This window comes from Salmo salar, chromosome 09 (genome assembly GCF_965601325.2).
Source record: "Salmo salar chromosome 09, fSalSal1, whole genome shotgun sequence".
NCBI classification, from domain to species: Eukaryota; Metazoa; Chordata; class Actinopteri; order Salmoniformes; family Salmonidae; genus Salmo; species Salmo salar.
This window is the reverse complement of record NC_138299.1, coordinates 60525965-60549396: the sequence shown is the minus strand read 5'-3', so window position 1 is coordinate 60549396 and position 23432 is coordinate 60525965. Positions and strand designations below refer to the sequence as shown.

Genomic DNA, 23432 nt, shown 5'->3' with positions numbered 1-23432 from the left:
GTCGGCATTCCACCTCATCCCAAAGGCGTTCGATGGGGTTTAGGACATGGATTTGTTCCGGCCAGTGAAGTTCTTCCACACTGATCTCGACAAACCATTTCTGTATGGCCCTTCGCTTTGTACACAGAGGCATTGTCATGCTGGAACAGGAAAGGGCCTTCCCCAAACTGCACATAATTGTCTAGAATGTAATTTTATGCTGTAGCATTAAGATTTCCCTTCACTGGAACCAAGGGGACTGGCCCAAACCATGAAAAACAGCCTCAGCAAATTATTCCTCCTTCACCACACTTTACAGTTGGCACTATGCATTGGGGCAGGTAGCGTTTTCTTGGCATCCGCCAAACCCAGATTCATCTGTCGGATTGACAAATAGTGAACCGTGATTCATCACTCCAGAGAACGCGTTTCCACTGCTCCAGAGTCCAATGGCGGCGAGCTTTACACCACTCCAGCCGACGCCTGGCATTGCACATGGTGACCTTAGACTTGTGTGCGGCTGCTCGGCCATGGAAACCCATTTCATGAAGCTCCCAACGAATAGTTATTGTGTTGACGTTGCTTGCAGAGGCAGTTTGGAACTCGGTAGTGAGTGTTGCAACCGAGGACGGACGATTTCTATGAACTACGCACTTCAGCCCTCGGCAGTCCCATTCTGTGAGCTTGTGTGGCCTACCACGGTGCGGCTGAGCCGTTGTTGCTCCTAGACGTTTCCACTTCACAATAACAGCACTTACAGTTGACCAGGGCAGCTCTAGCAGGGCAGAAATTTGACAAACGGACTTGTGACTTATGACGGTGCCACATTGAATGTCACTGAGCTCTTCAATACAGGCCATTCTACTGCCAATGTTTGTCTTTAGAGATTGCATGGCTGTGTGCTCGATTTTATACACCTGTCAGCAACGGGTGTGGCTGAAATAGCCAAATCCACTAATTTGAAGGGGTGTCCACATACTTTTGTAATATAACCACATATGAGTGACATTGATTGAGATTAAATTCAATGCCTGAATGTGACAGGCTAGGTTTTGAGTTGATGCTTTTATCAAACATCCTCAGATGACGGTTATTTGTGCATGCATAAAATGAAAGATGGACTTTCTGACACCGACTTGTGTGATTTAGCGACCCAGCAATACAAAATTACTGGCTAGCTAAGTCAGTGATGCAATTCCTGTGCTGTTTATCAAATGTAGGAATCTCTTCATGAAAAATATAAACAGAACAAAGTCTAGTCTATAAAGTCTATGCATAGCATGTAATTCCTTGTTACCAAAATAAAATGTAAATGTGAAAAAAAGTATATTTGCTACCCCTTGCCCCAAGCACTGATAGCATCCACAAATCCAATTTCGAGGATATCAATAATGAAACTTTCATTTTGTGTCCCCTTCTATTATATGACCCACCCCTGGCACCCGGAGGTGGCTTAATTCCACCTCTGCCAGGCCAGACAAAATAACTAGCAAGAGGAGAACCAAATGGGAGCAAACCTGGCTTGGAACACAACATATTTCTTGCTGGGAAATCCAGCAGCAGGCATTTGAAATTAATTATATGTCAAGTTGTGTGGTATACCCATATTTCAATACCAAATATGGTAAAAGATTGATAAATATATTTGTTGTTTGCAATTAAACCTACCCTCCTAAAATGTGGAGAGCAGGTGAGGAGAGAAATCTTGGCCAACATTGGAAAGCATGCCAGCCAGCAAGTTTACTACCTGACAGGGCCATTACAGGAGTCCTAATAATTTTTGATTAAAGGAAGCCCTCCTCTTCGTGTCTCTGAAGGGGACAGCCAGCTCTGTTTTGACAAGTGTTAGTACACCGCCCAGGGTGTGATCACCTTGGCTGCCTGTGGAGGACATGAATAGGACATGTCAGGTTTAACAGGTATAACAGGCAGGTTTAACTATCACACGCTATGCCAACTGCCAACGCTGCACATTGAGGGCAAGAGCAAGGAGGGAAAAGAGAGAGGGATATCTTCGGGGTCTGATAATTCTGAGAATGGAAGTCCAGACCAAAGCTGTTTTGACAGCCTTAATCTTGATGCCTTGAGCTCTAGTATATATAAATAGTATGTACTGTAGCTATATCCTACTTCTTTAAAACCATCATGTGCTCTCGTGACCCAATTTGGTATCCTTAAGTCAGTAAGTAGATGTATAAAGTGTAAATCCACAGGACAGTTAGACAGTAAATCTGAAGCTTGACTAATTCAGACCTCCATCTAAAGGGACAAGACCCATAAAAACTTCGGTATCCTCAGCTAGGTCATCTTGTCAAATAAATCCAGACAGTGCATCTCATAAATTACACTTTGACCACACACTTTGAATATATTAATTTGATGTTTGACTCCTATTAGTGTGTAACTGGGAAGGAAAAGGTAACATTTAGTCACTTTTGTGAAGACATTAATATTCTCCTTGCTTGTTAGGGAAGGATATGTGAATGACTCTGAAATCTTCTGGAGCAAGATAATTGTATTTTAGTGGTCATGTTGTTTTCAGGCTGCTGGTAAGGATCAGGGGATAATGTCTTGAATAATTTCTGTCTTTGTTACACGGGCCCCAAGGGCCCAGACAGACATCAGTAGTATTATTCCAAAGCATTAATGCATGCTACGGGCGTTTTTAGTGGTCCGGTAATCAGATAGAGCCTTCAAAAGTTGTGGGAGGATAGACGGTTGAGGTGTGTGTGTGCGCGTGTACGCATGCATATTATGTGTATGCATATTTGTGTATGAGCATATGTAGGGCCTTATAAAATCTGTTTAATTTTTTTTGCCTGATTTTGTTTTTTCCCAAATCCCATTTCCTAGATTTTGTTTTTCAAATTTTATTCAGGTTTTCACTCTCAAAATCACACATTTTTTTTGAAAATCGAAAAACAACAAAATTGGATGTTCCAAGTCCACATCAATGTTTAAACCACATCAGGAGACCATTTTTTAGGTCTTGGAAAAATTACAGTTTTTGGGTATAGTTTCGCTCTAATGTTTCAGTTTCAGTTTCAAGTTTTAATGTCACATGCACAAGTACAGTGAAATGCCTTTCTTGCTAGCTCTAACCCCAACAATGCAGTAATCAATAAGAATGTAATATTAAAAATAACAAGGTAGAAAAAAAACACACAAGATATAAAATAATACATTTGAAAAACATGATTAAGTAAGCATACTATATACAGGGTCAGTTCCAGTACCATATTTACAATGTGCATGGACACTGGATCGATAAAGGTAGATATGTATAAGGGTAAGGTGACTAGGCATCAGGATATATGATAAACAGAGAAGAAGCAGCGTATTTGATGATTGTATGTGAGTGGGTGTGTGTAGAGTCAGCATAAATGTATGTGCATATTATGTGTATGTGAGCAAATGATGGAGTGAGTGTTTGTATGTGTGTTGGAGTATCAGTGTGCATAGTGTGTAGGGCCCTGTGAGTGTGCATAGAAACAGTGCAAAAATAAGAATGAAGTACAAAAGGTCAACTCCATGTATCCATTTTGTTAGCTATTTAGTTAGCTATTTAGCAGTCTTTATTTGTAAATCGGGATGTGCCGGAACAAAAAGTGAGATTGAGAGGGGGGTCACCTAGGGAGTTTTGAGGTACAAAAAAACACATTTATTATAAAGCACTGCATGCATATCATTGCGTTTGCGTGGTGACATAGAGCAGTAGAGTAAAGGCACTTACAGAAGTTGCACACATGAGGAACATGTTTAGTAGCCTATGGTCTGGAAAAATGTGGCCTTTTTATAAACGCATTTCATGCAATTCTACGTCATTTTAGATGACTAGAGACTTTAGCAGAATCTTTTTTAATACTGCACAAATTATCGAAATGGCAGGCTACTTTGACACTGACAAACTGAGAATCTGAGATCAATAAAAACGACCTTGTCTTGAATCCATCAATAGACTAGGCTTAGGTGTGTGTAGACATATTGTAGTCTACAATATGAAGAGGAAATGATAGTCCTAAAAATGCTTTCCAGTTTCACTGACTCCACCAATGATTAGCAGCTCTCTTGCTGGTGTTGGCCGACACGCTCGTGCCATAAGCCTATCTCTCTCTTGTTTAACTTTGTAAAACAATATTTGGAAGTTGGTAGCGAACAGAATACAGTCTTCTCTTTTCAGCAGGATACATTTGCTTTCCAACCTGTTGTTTTCCCTCAAATGTTTTTTAAATGTTGCGAAAGGCATGTTTTGTCTGCATGCTGTTTTTTCACTGACAGATTTGCAGTGCGTTCCCGACTGTAGGCTATTCCTTGGTTATTGGGCTACAATCCACAGCTAGGCAATTTTTTTAAGTAGCTATTGATCCTCTGTGGCTAAATTATAGGCCTTCTCATGGTGTAGTAGGCTATTCTGAATTATTTAATTTATTTCTGAACACACAGCAGTAATTCTATAACTTTAGCTAATTTATTTCAATTTATCACAGGGTGCTGCAGTTTCTTCAGAACCATTCGCGCAATTCTATAAGGAAATAAATGATGAAGTGCAATGCTGGAGAGATGAGAGTTGCAGAATCATGTTTATCAGAGCAGAGAGGGAGAGAGAGAGATCGTGGGCCGTGAAAGGTTCAACAAATTGTGTGAGGGGTAGGATTGAGCAGATTTATCCATCGCCTTCTCCGGCCATTGTATTGGGCAGTTCAATGGTGAGAAATGTCTCAGTCCTTGGAGCAAATACTTTGTGCTATCCAGGAGCACGAGTACAGGACATCAAACATTTTAAACCTGCATCAGGAAATTGAGTATATCAAAGTTCATGTGGGATTCAATGACATTATGAAGGGCAGCTCAGAACAGCTGAAGATGGATTTCAAAGAACTGATTGGGTCTCTGCTTGACACCAACAAATGCCCCATAATATCTGGCCTTGTGCCCCCCGTAAATCGTGGCATTGATCGTTTCAGCAGACTTTTAGCCCTCCATAACTGGCTACGAGACTATTGCGGCCCTGTGGGTGTAACATTTATTGGAAATGTTGATACCTTCTGGAGACAAATCTTGTTTTATAAGGAGGAGGGGATCCACCCAAATTATTTGGGGTTCCTGGATCCTTTCACAGCCTTATAAGGCAGCGTTGAGATAATGACTTATCAATGACCCAAGCCCAGCTTAATTATTCCCTACCATTGTGTCGCTGAGTTGCCATAATGCTTCAGCAAATGTACATTATCCCAGTGGCTTTGGAAGACACCATGTAAGTAACCTATTGTTTGTCCCTCTAACTGCCTTTACATGCCTCTGCTGATCCTACAGCTATTGTATGCAGTAATCATGTGCCTATGAACCAAAGTTATACTGTTAGTGTCACACCGTGATCGGTTTCACCTATCTTTGTGCTTGTCTCCACCCCCCTCCAGGTGTCACCCATCTTCCCCATTATCCCCAGTGAATTTATACCTGTGTTCTCTGTTTGTCTGTTGCCAGTTCGTTTTGTCCTACAAGCCTACCCGCGTTTTTCCCCTTGCTCCTGTCTTTTTCTATAGTTCCTGTTTTGTAGTTTTCCCGGTTTTGACCATTCTACCGTCCCTGACCCTGAGCCTACCTGCAGTTCTGTACCTTGTCACACCACCCTGGATTATTGACCTCTGTCTGCCTTGAACCTGAGACTGCCTGCCGTTCTGTACATTTTGACTCTGATCTGGATTACTGACCTCTACCTGCTCTTGACCTATCGTTTTGCCTGCCGCTGTTCTAGTAATAAACCTTTGTTACTTTGACACTGTCTGCATCTGGGTCTTCCCTAAAACGTGAGAGTACAAACTGGCCATGACTGACCCAGCAGACTCGGACCAGCTCCACAATGCCATCTCCTCCCAAGAAGCCAGCATCGGAAGGCACAAGGAGTTGCTTCATGGTCTTATGAACACATTGCTGGAGCAAATCCGCAGGTTGCCTGTTAGGCAACCTACCACGATGGTAACCTCCCAGCCACTCAGTAACCTGGCTGGTAGCAGCGCCGCCACTCCGGTTTCCTGGGAACCCCGCTTAACTCCCCTGGAATGCTTAGATGGAGAGTTCTCTCCCCTTACTCGCACCCCTTTTCATGCCATTTTGCTATGGGGAAACCAGTCAATCTCTCCAGGTACTCATCGACTCTGGGGCCGATAAAAGCTTTATGGACGCTATCCTAGCATCCGACCTAGGCATCCCCACTCTGCCCCCCTCCATTCCCATGCACATTAGAGCGCAGGACGGGCGCTCTCTAGGCCGGGTCACCCACAATTACATTTACATTTACATTTAAGTCATTTAGCAGACGCTCTTATCCAGAGCGACTTACAAATTGGTGCATTCACCTTATGATATCCAGTGGAACAACCACTTTACAATAGTGCATCTAAATCTTTTAAGGGGGGGGTTAGAAGGATTACTTTATCCTATCCTAGGTATTCCTTAAAGAGGTGGGGTTTCAGGTGTCTCCGGAAGGTGGTGATTGACTCCGCTGTCCTGTCGTCGTGAGGGAGCTTATTCCACCATTGGGGTGCCAGAGCAGCGAACAGTTTTGACTGGGCTGAGCGGGAACTGTGCTTCCTCAGAGGTAGGGGGGCCAGAAGGCCAGAGGTGGATGAACGCAGTGCCCTTGTTTGGGTGTAGGGCCTGATCAGAGCCTGAAGGTATGGAGGTGCCGTTCCCTTCACAGCTCCGTAGGCAATCACCATGGACTTGTAGCGGATGCGAGCTTCAACTGGAAGCCAGTGGAGAGAGCGGAGGAGCGGGGTGACGTGAGAGAACTTGGGAAGGTTGAACACCAGACGGGCTGCGGCAATACCAATACCACCCCCATCAACCTACGGGTGTCAGGGAACCACAGTGAGACAATCCAACTCCTTGCTCTGCCACGGGACTCTCACCCTTTGAGTGTTTCCTGGGTTATAAGCCCCCTGAGCAAGAGGAAGAGGTCGGCATAACTTCTGCCCAGATGTTTGTCAGCCGCTGTCATCATACCTGAAAGAGAGCCCAGTCGGCCCTTCTCAAGACCACCTCCAGGTATCGATGACAATCAAACCCATGTCTCACAGACCTTTGTTTCCTGTTTCCAGATCTGGATTATTGACCTCTGCCTGCCCTTAACCTGTCATTGTGCCTGCCCCTGTTCTAGTAATAAACTTTTGTTACTTCGACACTGTCTGCATCTGGTCTTCCCTAAAACGTGAGTTAGCACTGAGGCGTTGTGCCCTAGTAGGAAGTCCACTGTGTGCAGCTCACCCTGCACTAACATAAATAACATGAGCATGTCTACTTCTGCTAAGCTTCCCAGTAGAGCAATGAAAGCATCCCAGAAAAGTGTTAAAATAACCCACGTTAACATACATAGTTTAAGAAACAAGGTTCATGAAACAATAATTTGCTAGTAACAGATGACATTCTCTGAAACTCATTTAGATAATACCTTTGATGATACAGGGATGTTCAGTTATAACATCTACAGAATTGATGGAAATACCAGAGGTGGGGGTGTTTCCGTTTATATTCAGAACCACATACCTGTAAAGCTTAGAGAGGATCTCATATTAAATACTGTTGAAGTAATATGGCTACAGGTACAGCTACCTCACCTAAAGCCCATTCTGGTGGAAAGCTGCTATAGACCACCAAGAGCTAACAGTCAGTATCTGGATAACATGTGTGAAATGGTTGATAATGTATGTGATATTGACAGAGGTATATGTTCTGGGTGATTTAAATGTTGACTGGCTTAGCTGCCTATGCAAGAAAAAGCTTCAAACTGTAACTAGTGCCTACAACCTGGTTCAGATTGCCAGCTTACCTACCAGCTTTGTTACAAACAGCACAGGAATGAAATCATCAACATGTATTAATCACATCTTTACTAATGCTGCAGAAATTTGCTTTAAAGCAGTATCCAAATCCATCAGGTGTACTGATCACAATATAGTAGCCATATCTAGGAATACCAACGTTCCAAAGGCTGTGCCTAATATAGTGTATAAGAGGTCATAGAATAAGTTTTGTAGTGATTTATGTTCTTGATGTGAATAATATTTGTTGGTATGTGGTGCGTAATGAGGAGCAACAAAACACTGCACTTGATACATTTAGGAAATTGCTTATTCCAGTTCCTAATAAGCATGCACCCATTAAGAAAATTACTGTAAAAACGGTTAAATCCCTGTGGATTGATGAAGGACGAGGGATGAGGCAAAAGGAATAGCAAATAAGTCTGGCTGCACAACCAATTGACAAATGTATTGCAAACTAAGAAATCATGTGACTAAACTGAGTAAAAAGAAGAAGAAATTATACGATGAAACAAAGCTAAATGACATAAAGATTGACAGTTAAAAGCTTTGGAGCACCTTAAATGAAATGTCAGGCATTCTTGAATCAGATGGCTCACTCATCACAAAACCCACTGATATTGCCAATTTACTTTAATGATTTTTTTCATTGGCAAGATTAGCAAATTTAGGCATGAAATCCCATTAACAAACGCTGACACTGCTCATCCAAATATAACTGATCAAAATATGAAAGACAAGCATTGTAATTTTGAATTCCGTAAAGTAAATGTGGAACAGTGGTGTAAAGTACTTAAGTAAAAAATACTTTAAAGTACTACTTTAGTAGTTTTTTGGGGGTATCTGTACTTTATATTTATATTTTTGAGTAATTTTACATTTACTTCACTACATTCCTTAAGACAAGATTGTACTTTTTACTCCATACATTTTCCTTCACACCCAAAAGTACAAGAAAATAGTCAAATTCACGGGCATATCAACCGAACATCCCTGGTCATCCCTACCGCCACTGATATGGTGGACTCACTAAACACGCACGCATCATATCTGAATGTTGGAGTATCCCTTGCTTTCCGAAAAAAAAACAAAAAAAAATGGTGTCATCTGGTTTGCTTAATATCAGGAATTTGACATGATTTATGCTTTTACTTTTACTTATGATACTTAAGTATGTTTTAGAAATTACATTTACTTTTGATACATAACTATATTTTAAGCCAAATACTTTTAGAATTTTACTCAAGTAGGGTTTTACTGGGTGACTTTTACATGAGTCATTTTCTATTAAGGTATCTATACTTTTATCTAACCTTTAATAAAGGTTAAATAAATAAAATAAAAAATGACACTTGTGTACTTTTTCCACCACTGGTGTGGAAGAAGTGAAAAAATTATTGTTGTCTATCAACAATAACAAGCCACCAAGGTCTGACAACTTGGATGAAAAATTACTGAGGATAACAGCAGATGATATTGCCACTCCTATAAGCCATATCTTCAATCTAAGCATACTAGAAAGTATGTGCTTTCAGGCCTGGAGGGAAGCAAAAGTAAATCCGCTAACCAAGAATAGTAGCCTTTACTGGCTAAAATAGCCGACCAATCAGCCTGTTACCAACCCTTAGTAAACTTTTGGAAACAATTATGTTTGACCATTTACAATGCTGTAGGGAAGGACAACAAGCACGGCACTTACACAAATGACTGATGATTGGCTGAGAGAAATTGATGATAAAAAGATTGTGGGAGCTGTTTTGTTAGACTTCAGTGTGGCTTTTAACAATATCGATCATACTCTGCTGATGGAAAAAGTTGTTACACCCCCTGTTATATTGTGGATAAAGAGTTACCTGTCTAACAGAACACAGAGGGTGTTATTTAATGGAAGCCTCTCCAACGTAATCCAGTTAGAATCAGAAATTCCCCAGGGCATCTGTCTAGGCCCCTTACTTTTTAATATCTTTACTAATGACATGCCACTGGCCTTGACTAAAGCCAGTGTGTCTATGGATGCAGATTACTCAACACTATACATGTCAGCTACTACAGTGAGTGAAACTACTGCAATACTTAACAAAGAGCTGCAGTTATTTTCGGAATGGGTGGCAAGGAATAAGTTAGTCCTAGATATTTGGGACAAATCATTCACTCAACAATAAACCTCAACTAAATCTTGTAATAAATAATGTGGACATTGAGCAAGTTGAGGTGACTAAATTGCTTGGAGTAACCCTGGATTGTAAACTGTCATGGTCAAAACATGTTGATTCAACAGTAGCTTAGATGGGGAGAAGTCTATCCATAATAAACTGCTACTCTGCCTTTTTAACAACACTATCAACAGGGCAGGTCCTACAGGCTCTAATTTTGAGGGACCTGGACTACTATTAAAACTTGTTTTTCTACCACTCCACAAATGTCTTGTTATCAAACTATAGTCTTGGCAAGTCAGTTAGGACATCAAGACTATGGGAGGTGCAGAGTACTGCATAGAGCCATGGCTACATGAAACTCTATTCCACATCAGGTAACTGATGCAAGCAGTAGAATTGGAATTTAAAAAACAGATAAAATGTACACCTTATGGAACAGCGGAGACTGTGAAGAGACACTCACACAGGAAAAGTCACACATACACATGATACGACATGAACTCTACACACACACACACACATGAATGTTGTATTTTAATTATGTGATCATGGAGTAATACTAAATGTATTGGGTAAAGTTTTATGAAATATAATGTCATGTAATATTTTAAATTGTATTCGGAACATATTCAGACCCCTTGACTTTTTCCACATTTGTGACCCATTTCAGGAAGCTAGGTGTGTGTCGCGGGTCACTACTTCACAGGCGAGCCTGTGAACGTAACCTTTTTTTAAATCAAAATGTGTTTTTTGGCAGAAATACAATAAAATAACATTTTATTGGTCACATACACGTGTTTAGCAGATGTTACTGCAGGTGTAGCGAAATGCTTGTTGCAAAGTTTCCTAAGAACTAGAAGCGAGGCAGCCCTCTCTGTCGGCGCTATCTTTGTGATTAATGGCTTCTCGAACATGTGAACTATCATAATAATAACAAACTTATATGCCGTCTGTAAATAAGAATACAGTTGTTAAAACCTCTTGACAGTCGCCTAGGATAGGGGGCGCCACAGCGCATTTTGAAAAGAAATTGTGCCCATTTTAAACGGCCTACTACTCAAACTGAGAAGCTAGGATATGCATATAATTAATACTTGTGGATAGAAAACACCCAAAAGTTTCTAAAACTGTTTGAATGGTGTCTGTGAGTATAACAGAACTCATACGGCAGTCAAAACCCCGAGACAGATCGAAACAGGAAGTGGAATTCTGAATTGCGGACTCAACTTCATCACGTTGCCTATTAATCACACCGTGAGCTATGGTTCATTGAGCACTTCCTATTGCTTCCACTAGATGTCCCCAGTCTTTACAAAGTGATTTGAGTCTCCTACTGTGAAAACTGACAGAATGACACGCTGTGGAACGTGGTCACACGGAGAGGCCCATCACCATTATGACGCCGGCGCCCCTGGCTACCCTCCCCTTTCGAAACGTTTATAAAGACAATGCAATCGTCCCCCTTGAATCTTATTGGAGCTCTGGTTGAAAAAGGCCCTAAAGATTTATGTTATACAACGTTTGACATGTTTGAACGAACCTAAATAAGAAAAAAATGCATTTTGTTGAAAGAGTAGCCCCGCGCACGTCAAAACTTTTGGTGCAGCCTTTAGAACGCGCTAATAACAACAAGCTAATGGAACATAAAGGATGAACTTTTTCGAACGAAAATACATTTGTTGTGGACCTGGGATTCCTGGAAGTGCCTAAGGATGAAGATAATCAAAGGTAAGGGATTATTGACAATAGTATACAAGACTAGATTTGATATGCGATTGTTCCAAGATGGCGCTGACCTGTATTGCTAGCCTATTGTTCTGAGTATCGCATCCCCTTTTATCGCAAAGTGTGATTACCCAGTAAAGTTATTTTTAAATCTGGCATTACAGGTGCTTTCAAGAGATATTCATCTATAAATCTTAGAATGACAATATTACATTTTTAAAATGTTTTCGAATAGTAATTTAGTAAATTGTAGCGCTGTTTCATAGGATGCATTTGAGGGAAAATAGTTAGTCAACGTTACGCACCGATGTAAAATGCTGTTTTTATATATAAATATGAACTTTATCGAACAAAAGAATGCATGTACATGATGTCCTAGGTGTGTCATCTGATGAAGATTGTCAAAGGTTAGTGCTGCATTTAGCTATATTTTGGTTATTTGTGATGCATGTGGTTGGTCGGAAAATGGCTATGTGGCTACTTTTACGATATACTCCTCTAACATAATCTAATGTTTTGCTTTTGCTGTAAAGCTTTTTTGAAATCGGACAACGTGGTTCGATTCAGGAGAGGTGTATCAATAAAACGATATAATTTGAAAAGAAAATTGAAAAAATTTATATATAAAATGTTGTTATGCTAATGGTGATAGGATTTTTCGCTGGATGTCTGTCCCGCATACGGGACGGAGGCCGCACAGGGGTTAAATTATGAGCCTAGTTGGTTTAGCCTCTGAAAAAGCCAGCAGCCTTCCCGCTAGCCATGATTGGCTGAGATAATGAGTGGGCTGGACATGCCGAGAGATAAGTTTGGATTGGTCTGCCATATAGCAACCTTCTGTCTATTTCAGCTGGTCAGTATGTCTAGGTAATCCTGTCTAACCCGTTTTTTTATGTAAAACTGCATAAGTGTTGAAAATCAGTGGAATTCAAGTATGATAGCTAAAGAGATGGAGAAAACACCTGTCTCCGGATTACATCTTCAAACTAAGGGCAACCATGGCATCCGACAGGAGACGCGCCCATCCATGAATGATGTATACGGGTAAGATAGTCTAGCTAGCTACATTTTCAGATATTACACATTTCTAATTTTGACAGAAAGTGGTTTCATTTCAAGATAAAGTGTACTGTTAGCTAGCTAATGTTAGCTGGCTGGCTCGCTAGCTAATGTTACATGTATGATCTTCTTATTTGTATCTCAGAGCCATTTTCTTGGCTAGATACAGCCTAATGTTTGCTAGCCTGTTATGGCTTGAATCCCGTTAGCGGGATCGATATGACAACAGCCAGTGAAAGTGCACGGCGGCAAATTCAAAACAACAAAAATCTCATAATTAACATTTCTCAAACATTCAAGTATTATACACCATTTTGAAGATAAGATTCTCCTTAATCTAACCACAGTGTCCGATTTCAAAAAGGCTTTATGGCGAAAGCAAAACATTAGATTATGTTAGGACAGCACCTAAACAAGAAAAACCACACAGCCATTTTCCAAGCAAGCAGAGGCATCACAAAAACCAGATAGTCAGCTAAAATGAATAACTAACCTTTGATGATCTTCATCAGATGACACTCCCAGGACTCAATGTTACAAAATACATGTATGTTTTGTTCGATAAAGTTCATATTTATATCCATAAACCCCATTTTACATTGGCGCATGATGTTCAGAAAATGTATTCCCACCAAAACCGCTGGTGAATGAGCACATCAATTTACAAAAATACTCATCATAAACGTTGATAAAATGTACAACAGTTATTGAAAGAATTATAGATATACTACTCCTTAATGCAACCATTGTGTCAGATTTTAAAATAGCTTTTCGGCGAAAGCACATTTGTCAATATTCTGAGTACAGAGCTCAACCATCAAAGCAAGCTATACAGATATCAGCAAAGTTCTGGAGTCAACTAAACACAGAATTAGTATTATAAATATTCCCTTACCTTTGCTGATCTTGGTCGGAATGCACTACCAGGACTCCTACTTCCACAAGAAATGTTATTTCTGTTCGAAATACTCCATATTTATGTCCAAATACCTCCGTTTTGTTCGTGCGTACAGATCACTATCCAAAGGCATAACGTGTGAGCGTAAAATAAGAGACAAAAAGTCAAATAGTTCCATTACTGTTCTTAGAAACATGTCAAACGATGTTTACAAGCAATCCTTATGGTCTTTTTAACATAAAACATCAATAATATTCCAACCGAACAATAGCGTATTCATTACAGAAGAAAAAGAATGAGCGGCGCGCCAAACGTGCCGCGCAGTAAACAACTCACTGGTCCCAGGCAGTCCACTGATAGACTGAGCTCCTATTCTCTTCCCAGTATCAGGAGACGCATGAAAAAAGTTTGTAAAGGCTGTTGACAGCCAATGGAAGCCTTAGGAAGTGCACACTGTAGTTTGAACAGGGATTAGATAGAAGAACTACAAATCACTTCCTGGTTGTGGGAAGCTTGTGGAAGGCCACCCGTAACGTTTGACCCAAGTAAAACAATTTAAAGGCAATGCTACCAAATACTAATTTAGTGTATGTAAACTTCTGACCCACTGGGAATGTGATGAAAGAAATAAAAGCTGAAATAAATCATTCTCTCTACTATTATTCTGACATTTCACATTCTTAAAGTAAAGTAACATTTTTACTAGGATTAAATCAGGAATTGTGAAAATCTGAGTTTAAATGTATTTGGCTAAGGTGTATGTAAACTTCCGACTTCAACTGTATATGTGCTATATACTTACAGTACCAACCAACTTACCATCTTCACAGCCAATGTCTGCAAGAAAACATATCTTTCTACTAATCAAAAACAATATTACAACATGATTAAGGTTATTTACAATAACATACAATTTACAACAAGATGTAATGTAATAAAATACCAACTGTCTTGAGGTGGGGAACCGGCCAAGCAGTGAAAACAAGGGTGGGGAAAACATGAGACAAAACATGATGGATGATGGACACGATGGACAGACAAATTCACGCACATTGACGACATGAGACTAACAAGACACATGAAATTGCTTCCTACACCGGGCCACCTCCTTACATTCTCTCACGTATTTCCAGCAGAAGCAGTGGACGCTGACCTCTGTTGTGTAGGGCGTGGACACCTTGGGAGTCCTGGACTCAGGACGGGGACTGGAATCGGGACTGGGAAATGGTTCCAGGCGCCCAGCCTGAAAACAAGAGAATATATGATTTCTCATGGATTTCTGATGGTATCGTGCCATGGAACGTTCCTCATCTCTGCATAGAGTAAGACTGTTTGCAATAGCAAACAGCCCACAATCTGTGCCCCCTTTCTGCTGCTGGACTGCCGGACCCTCCACAGTCACAGAAGTCCCTGGAAAAGATAAGAGAGAGGTGAGTTGTGAGAGAAACTCTGGGGTGGTGTCATGACCACTGGAGTCATACACCATAACTGTGCCAACCTGGCAGCGGAGGTTAATTACCGTGAACCAGTGGTTAGCCTTGAGATTGACTATCTGGACAAACCCCTGGGCCAGTGTTGGTACTGCTGACAGCAGGGCAATGTCGCCCACCACGAGGAGGCCTCCGACTTCTGGATGCTGCACCTGCAAAAAAGCTTGAGCGTGATCAATTGTTAAATTGTCTAACCAGGAGTGTGACGGAAGACTGACCCCCCCAAAGGTCCTCCATCTGGCCACAGAGAGCATCTGGCCTTACCTGCCCCTGTTAGACACTAGTGATGAGAACCTCACTAGTGTCTTTTTGTCCAGTGACTGGACTTACCTGACCCTGTTCCTCCAGTCCGACGCAAGCCACAAGTGAGAAAATGTGATGAATTAGAGCAGTGCAGTGTGAAGGGGAGATATTAACTTTTCAACCGTTTTTGAAAGTATAGCCTACCTCAAGCTGGTCGCCTTATGACTCAGAGCACAAAGAATCAGACTGATCCCAACTCACTGGCTCTGGTGGATGGGATACTTCCTGGGTGGCTCGGACAGGCGATGGTCGAGTTGATGAAATACTAAACTCTAAGTAAATTTGCACTGCTGTCTTTCTGTTTCTCTGTCTCTCCATCTCTCTGTCTTTCACTCTCTTCCTCTCTCTGTATGGGTCTCTCTCTGTCTAGTGAAGACACCTAGTTAAGGGCAGTTTGAGTTACCGTAATTGCTTACACCTATCCATTTGATTGACCAGGGTTAACTTATAGCTAGATACCTCAATATGACAGACATATAACTAAATGTATAGCTAGCGACATGTAGATGACCAACTAGATAGATGGGAAAGGGTTATAAATGGTTGGTTGTACATAAATCCTTCCAGTTATCTAACAGAAAATAACTGCTTAACCTTTTACATCTAGACGTTCCGCTAGCGGAACACCTGCTCCAACATCCAATGATGGGCATGGCGCGAAATACAAACTCCTCAAAAATACAAAAACTTCAATTTTTCAAACATATGACTATTTCACAGCATTTTAAAGATAAGACTCTCCTTTATCTAACCACACTGTCCGATTTCAAAAAGGCTTTAAAACGAAAGCAAAACATCAGATTATGTCAGCAGAGTACCAAGCCAGAAATAATCAGACACCCATTTTTCAAGCTAGCATATAATGTCACAAAAACCCAGAAGACAGCTAAATGCAGCACAAACCTTTTATGATCTTCATCAGATGACAACCCTAGGACATTATGTTATACAATACATGCATGTTTTGTTCAATCAAGTTCATATTTATATCAAAAACCAGCTTTTTACATTAGCATGTGACGTTCAGAACTAGCATACCCCCCGCAAACTTCCGGCGAATTCACTAAGAATTTACTAAATTACTCACGATAAACGTTCACAAAAAGCATAACAATTATTTAAAGAATTATAGATACAGAACTCCTCTATGCACTCGATATGTCCGATTTTAAAATAGCTTTTTGGTGAAAGCACATTTTGCAATATTCTAAGTACATAGCCCAGGCATCATGGGCTAGCTATTTAGACACCCGGCAAGTTTAGCACTGACCAATATCAGGTTTACTATTATAAAAGTTTGATTACCTTTTGTTGTCTTCGTCAGAATGCACTCCCAGGACTGCTACTTCAATAACAAATGTTGGTTTGGTCCAAAATAATCCATCGTTATATCCGAATAGCGGCGTTTTGTTCGTGCATCCCAGACACTATCTGAAATGGTAAATCAGGGTCGCGCGCGTGGCGCAATTCGTGACAAAAAAAATCGAAATATTCCATTACCGTACTTCGAAGCATGTCAACCGCTGTTTAAAATCCATTTTTATGCCATTTTTCTCGTAAAAAAGCGATAATATTCCGACCGGGAATCTCCTTTTAGCTAAACAGAGGAAAGAAAACAAAGCATTCGGTCGACGCGGGCACGCGCCTGAGTCTCACAGTACTGTAACCAGCCACTACCCTAACACACTACTTTGTTTCAGCCAGAGCCTGCAAAGCCACGATTCAGCTTTTTACCGCCTTCTGAGACCCGATGGCAGCCGTAGGAAGTGTCACGGGACAGCTAAGATCCTCACTCTTCAATAAACAGAGACAAGAAGAACGACACCTTGTCAGACAGGCCACTTCCTGCCTGAAACCTTGTCAGGTTTTTGCCTGCCAAATGAGTTCTGTTATACTCACAGACACCATTCAAACAGTTTTAGAAACTTTAGAGTGTTTTCTATCCATATGTAATAAGTATATGCATATTCTAGTTACTGGGTAGGAGTGGTAACCAGATTAAATCGGGCACGTTTTTTATCCAGCTGTGAAACTACTGCCCCCTAGCCATAACAGGTTAACGTTACACTGAATTGTGAATTTCTCTGCCCCCATACGAGTGTTGCGCCTCTTGTCGAGATCAGTGGTGCCTTCATTGGACTTCAACTGGTTGGAAAGATGAAAGAAAATCTCCTCGAGGGATGCCATTAAAGTGCAAGCTACATACAAACAGAAAGCTACAAAAGTTAGCTAGCTAGATAACGTTAGCTAAATAAAACTGCCTGGCTAGCTAGCTGACTAGGCAGGCTGAGGTAAATAACTAGCTAGCAATGTCAATATAAAATCAATATAAAAACAGATTAAATTATTTCTTCCTATTTAACAATATTTTCTTATACAAGACATATATGGTAAAGAAAGAGTATTCTATTTCCAGTCTTTTTGGCCATCTAAAGCAGCAGGTGTTCACCGTCAAAAACACTGTCCTTGGAGAGCAATTCTGAGGTAACGTTAATAATTTTGCATGGACTGAGCGAGCGCTTATGAGGTGAAATAGAACTAGAACTGGCCGCGTCATCCGTCCTTAGTGACCGCTACGACGTAAAATAGAGGCAAGCAACCAGCATAGCAACGGACGCTTTGGTTCATTATGTAATCCAGTCAGAATTTCGCGAATTCTAGGAACAGCCCTAGCAACAGAAGCTAGAACTCATCTAATCCCATTGTGACGCAGAGGGGGGCACTTTTTAGCAGGGGGACACTATTTGGCATGACAGGCCCTACATACAGTACCAGTCAAAAGTTTAGACACACCTACTCATTCAAGGGTTTTTCTTTATTTTTTACTATTTTCTACATTGTAGAATAATAGTGAAGACATCAAAACTATGACATAACACATTTGGAATCATGTAGTAACCAAAAAAGTTTATATTTTACATTTTAGATTCTTCAAAGTAGCCACCTTTTGCCTTGATGACAGCTTTGCACATTCTTAGCATACTCTCAATCAGCTTCACCTGGAATGTTTTTCCAACTGTTTTGAAGGAGTTCCCACATATGCTGAGCACTTGTTGGCTGCTTTCCTTCACTCTGTGGTCCAACTCATCCCAAACCATCTCAATTGGGTTGAGGTCGGGTGATTGTGGAGGCCAGGTCATCTGATGCAGCACTCCATCACTCTCCTTCTTGGTCAAATAGCCCTTACACAGACTCAAAGTGTGTTGGGTCATTGTCCTGTTGAAAAACAAATTATAGTTTCAGTAAGCGCAAACCAGATGGGATGGCGTATCACTGCAGAATGCTGTGGTAGCCATGCTGGTTAAGTGTGCCTTGAATTCTAAATGAATCACAGACAGTGTCACCAGCAAAGCACCCCCACACCCCCACACCATCACACCTCCCCTCCATGCTTCACAGTGGGGAACCACACAAGCAGAGATCATCCGTTCATCTACTCTGCATCTCACAAAGACACGGCTGTTGGAACCAAAAATCTCAAATTTGCACTCATCAGACTTAAATGTTGATGTAAAATGTGTATGTAAAATGAATGCATATGTAGCACAAAAGCTGTAAAATAACAAAAATATATTTGTTGGAGGGGGGTTAATAAAAAAATACAAAATAAAATATTTTATTTAAAAAAAGGCTATTGTTATTATTGGTTGTTATTGGTTTCATTTAGTAGTGTTTTTTTTTGCAGCAGCAGCACTTTGACCATGAAGGCCTGATTCACTCAGTCTCCTCTGAACAGTTGATGTTGAGATGTGTCAGTTACTTGAACTCTTGTGAAACATTTATGCGGGCTGCAATTTCTAAGGAACTTATCCTCTGCAGCAGAGGTAACTCTGGGTCTCCCTTTCCTGTGGCGGTCCTCATGACATTCAGTTTCATCATACCGCTTGATGGTTTTTGCGACTGCACTTGAAGAAACTTGACTGACCTTCATGTCTTAAAGTAATGATGGGCTGTTGTTTCTCTTTGCTTATTTGAGCTGTTCTTGCCATAATATGGACTTGGTCTTTTACCAAATAGGGCTATGTTCTGTATACCCCTACCTTGTCATGACTCAACTGATTGGTTCAAACACATTAAAATTAACTTTTAACAAGGCACACCTGTTAATTGAAATCCATTCCAGGTGACTACCTCTTGAAGCTGGTTGAGAGAATACCAAGAGTGTACAAAGCTGTCATCAAGGCAAAGGGTGGCTACTTTGAAGAATCTCAAATATAAAATATATTTTGATTTGTTTAACACTTTTTTGGTTACTACATGATTCCATATGCGTTGTTTTATAGTTTTGATGTCTTCACTATTATTGTACAATGTAGAAAATAGTAAAACTAAAGAAAAACTCTGGAATGAGTTGGTGTGTTCAAGCTTTTTGACTGGTACTGTATGTATGTGTGTGCTCAAAGCAATTACAGTCTAGTCTTCAGTAGTCACGTATGGCTGCTTGGTCTACTGTGATGTATGTTTGCTTACACAGCTGACAGGCTTTGTGGGTCTTTGGTGGCACAAACACGTGTAAGTGAATGCAAGGGCAATCCTGCATCCATTAAGCCATTAGCTCCCGCTGTTGTTGAGGCATGCACCTCACGTTCACCCTTCATGTTTGATATTCAAGCCACTGGTCTGCCACTTTGTCTTATGACCTTTACAATGAAAAACAGGCAGGGAGGGAGATGGGAATGGCAGCTGGACTGAGGGATGTCACCCTTTTACTCCCCATCACACACTCTCTCCCTCGCCATCTCTCACCCTCTCTTCCTTTACACCTGTCTTTCTCTCTCCAGCACTCCCTGTCTTTCCCTTTCTCAACTCTATCCCTCTCTCCATATCTTTCCCTTTAGACCTCTCTCTCAGTTTCTCATCTTCTCTCCCCCACTCTCTCGCTCTCTCTTTCTCTTTCACCCTCCCCCCTGTGTCTCTCCCACTCTAATCTTATCTCTTTCTCTCTCTGTAGTTGGGTATACCATGAATGATCTGATCTTCGAGTGGTTGGCAGAGAACCCGGTGCAGGTGGCTGATGATCTGACACTCCCTCAGTTCGTGCTGAAAGATGAGCAGGATCTGGGCTACTGTACCAAGCACTACAACACAGGTGGGACCTTGGTGGAACTTCAGTGGAAGAGCACATTGTTACCATTGTTTTTCTGAAAGGAACATAAATGGCAGTATGGAGCTTTGGGGTTTGGGGATTGAATCCATGTTTAAGAAAAGAGTTCAGAGCATAACTTGATGAGAAAGATGGTGCTTTCTGCAGAGTGATTAAACGTGCTAGATGCTGCAGAATCATTGATAAATGTACATGAGAAAAAAGCAAATTAAGTGCTCAATGGAGTAGCAGCAACTTCCTTCTCAACATATGAACTGAACTCCATGGACCAGTGGCAACTTTTCTAACCTACACACAAAAAACACGTAAAGTCTACAGAATTTGCCAAAAGACTGACATAAGTATTTGCCAATTCCACCTGTTATGGTGGCAGGTAAATTCACCTGCATCGAGGTTAAGTTCCACCTGGAGAGACAGATGGGCTACTACCTGATCCAGATGTACATCCCTAGCCTGCTCATTGTCATCCTGTCCTGGGTCTCCTTCTGGATCAACATGGATGCTGCCCCGGCTAGAGTGGGCCTGGGCATCACCACCGTGCTCACCATGACCACCCAGAGCTCTGGGTCCCGGGCCTCTCTACCCAAGGTGAGCATAGATAACGCTCTACCAACACCAGGGATGTAGTGTTAAAAAGTAAGGCAAGTAAGCAGGATGATGGATAGCGAGTCTAGTAAGTGCTATCAGTGCTAATTTTGCAAGGCGTGGAAACACTATTCACATGAAGCGTCACTGTCAACGCAAAGCTTGTAGGAACTGGTAGCATTGGTGAATATGTATCAGAAGGTTTCAAATTGTTTCAATTTAATCATATGACTCCTCTCCCAATGCTGATTGGTTATTTCAGATGTCACTTTAATGGGCTGACACCTGGTTATTGTCACCTGCCAGATCAACGGAATGCAATGTAACTGTCCAGTTCATAACCAATTACTTCTAGCATCTGCAATGCTTGGCATGACGCAAATGTGCATGTACCTTAACTGGATAAGTAGCTGCTGCCTACATGCTAGGCCTCTAGGTTTGTTAGACTGGAATAGCCAATATAGATACAGTAGTTAGGCCATGTCTAGACAGGTAGCTGGCAAAATATTACTATGGAGTGAACTCAACTGGAATTTCAAACTTCAGTTTGACATGTTTTGACCTTAACCTGTTCATGAACAGAGCAGAGTTGACATTCCCTGGCTGATGTATGAGTCTATGTGAATCTGATGCATCTGCCTGCATCTTATTGACTCCCGTTACAATTTTGGGCCATTCTGAAGACAAGGCTCATTAGTCTCACTAGTCCTGTGTTACTCAGTTGGTAGAGCAGCGCCAGGGTTGTGAGTTCGATTCCCACAGGGGACCAGTATGAAAAAAGTATAAAAAAATGTATGCACTTACTATTACAAGTCTCTCTGGATAAGAGCGTCTGCTAAATGACTAAAATGGAGTCTGCATGTTTAGGGCAGTGCCATTATGCCATTTCCCCATAATTATGCCCACCAACGCCTCCATTGATTCGCTATTGATGACCCGGTGACCTTGTGTGCCCCTCCCTGCCAGGTGTCCTACGTGAAGGCCATTGACATCTGGATGGCCGTGTGCCTGCTGTTCGTGTTCGCTGCGCTGCTCGAATATGCGGCAGTCAACTTTGTATCGCGGCAACACAAGGAGTTTATCAGGCTGAGGAAGAAGCGGCGGCGGCAAAGAATAGTAAATCGCCAGACACACACACTGGACAAACACACCTGTCACTTTCTACCACACTGACTTACAGACCTTGTTATTGTGCGCCGCTGTATATTCAGAGACTGACAACAGCAACACACCACATCTGGCCGTCACTTTACATGAGGAAGATACAGCTCGTTTCAGGCTCAGCTCATTTTCACGGTGAGGACTGACATGCACAGATGTCCATGTGCTCCATGCACCCCTCATCACACCATTAACCTAGTCTGTAACACAGGCTAAACCTGTCCTCCAGCCTCGCATCACTGGAACTCTGGGAGAGAAATATAGGGGGTTTTATGGCTGAACAAGAGCTTAGGAGGAGTAACATATTGCTGATCTGAGGTATTACTATCCAGCCAAACTAACCAAACCACCATGTACCCATGTAGAGAATGGAGAGCGGTAATGCAACTGAGCACAAATTACAGATGGGAGACCCTTTAGCGAAACAGAAAATTGACTCTCGAGAGCAGAGACAACAGAGTCTAAAAAAACGCATTTAACGATGGTCCAAAATGGCTGGGCTGTTTTCCTAGACTAGTAAAGCTCCCACTGTCCAGGGCAAACAAATCTCACAGATTCAGTGGACTGTCTACTGGACTCGAATACAATAAAAGGAGTGAAAATGATTTTCCATGAGAGCAAGAATGAACTCCAAATCAGTAGAGCAATTACTCCCATCAAGGCATTTGGCTTCTGAATTATCCATCTAGGGTGGTATTGAAGCGTGGCCTTGGGCTGATGGAGCACACCTAGCTACCATCACTGACTGACCAGGGTTAATCAGTACCTACTGTACCTCCATGGTCTTCAGCTTGGCGTTGAAAAACAACAGAGGGCAGTCAGACCCTGACCCCCAAGCTCCCATGTACGTGTACTGTATACACTACAGCTTACGTCATGAAGGAAATAAAACTACTTTATATCTACTGTATAAGAAAATGAGTTGCAGTGTTTGCAAAGCGAACTTACTTTAGTTCCTCAAGGATATTTTCCTCAGCCTCCTGAGCTACAGTAATTCCCTTGGTTAAAGCCGTGGATGATGAATCGTACTTTTAACGTTTTCCCTGTCTGTTTCTCTGATTTAAAGGCTAAATTGCATAGCTTTTTTTCCGTTTAGTTCCACACCACCATGTTTGATATATTATACAGTAGCAGTCAAAAGTTTGGACACAC

At 41.5% G+C, this 23432-nt stretch overlaps 1 protein-coding gene across 1 annotated transcript in view; it reads left to right on the top strand.

The window, feature by feature from the left end:
- LOC106611505 (glycine receptor subunit alpha-4) overlaps positions 1–23432 on the top strand; it is a 133056-nt gene that overhangs the window by 89651 nt on the left and 19973 nt on the right. Inside the window, exons 6-8 of the mRNA XM_014211771.3 lie at positions 20382–20519; positions 20908–21122; positions 22086–22235. Of these exons, the coding sequence (XP_014067246.1) occupies positions 20382–20519; positions 20908–21122; positions 22086–22235 (503 nt within the window). The remainder of the gene's footprint in view (positions 1–20381; positions 20520–20907; positions 21123–22085; positions 22236–23432) is intronic.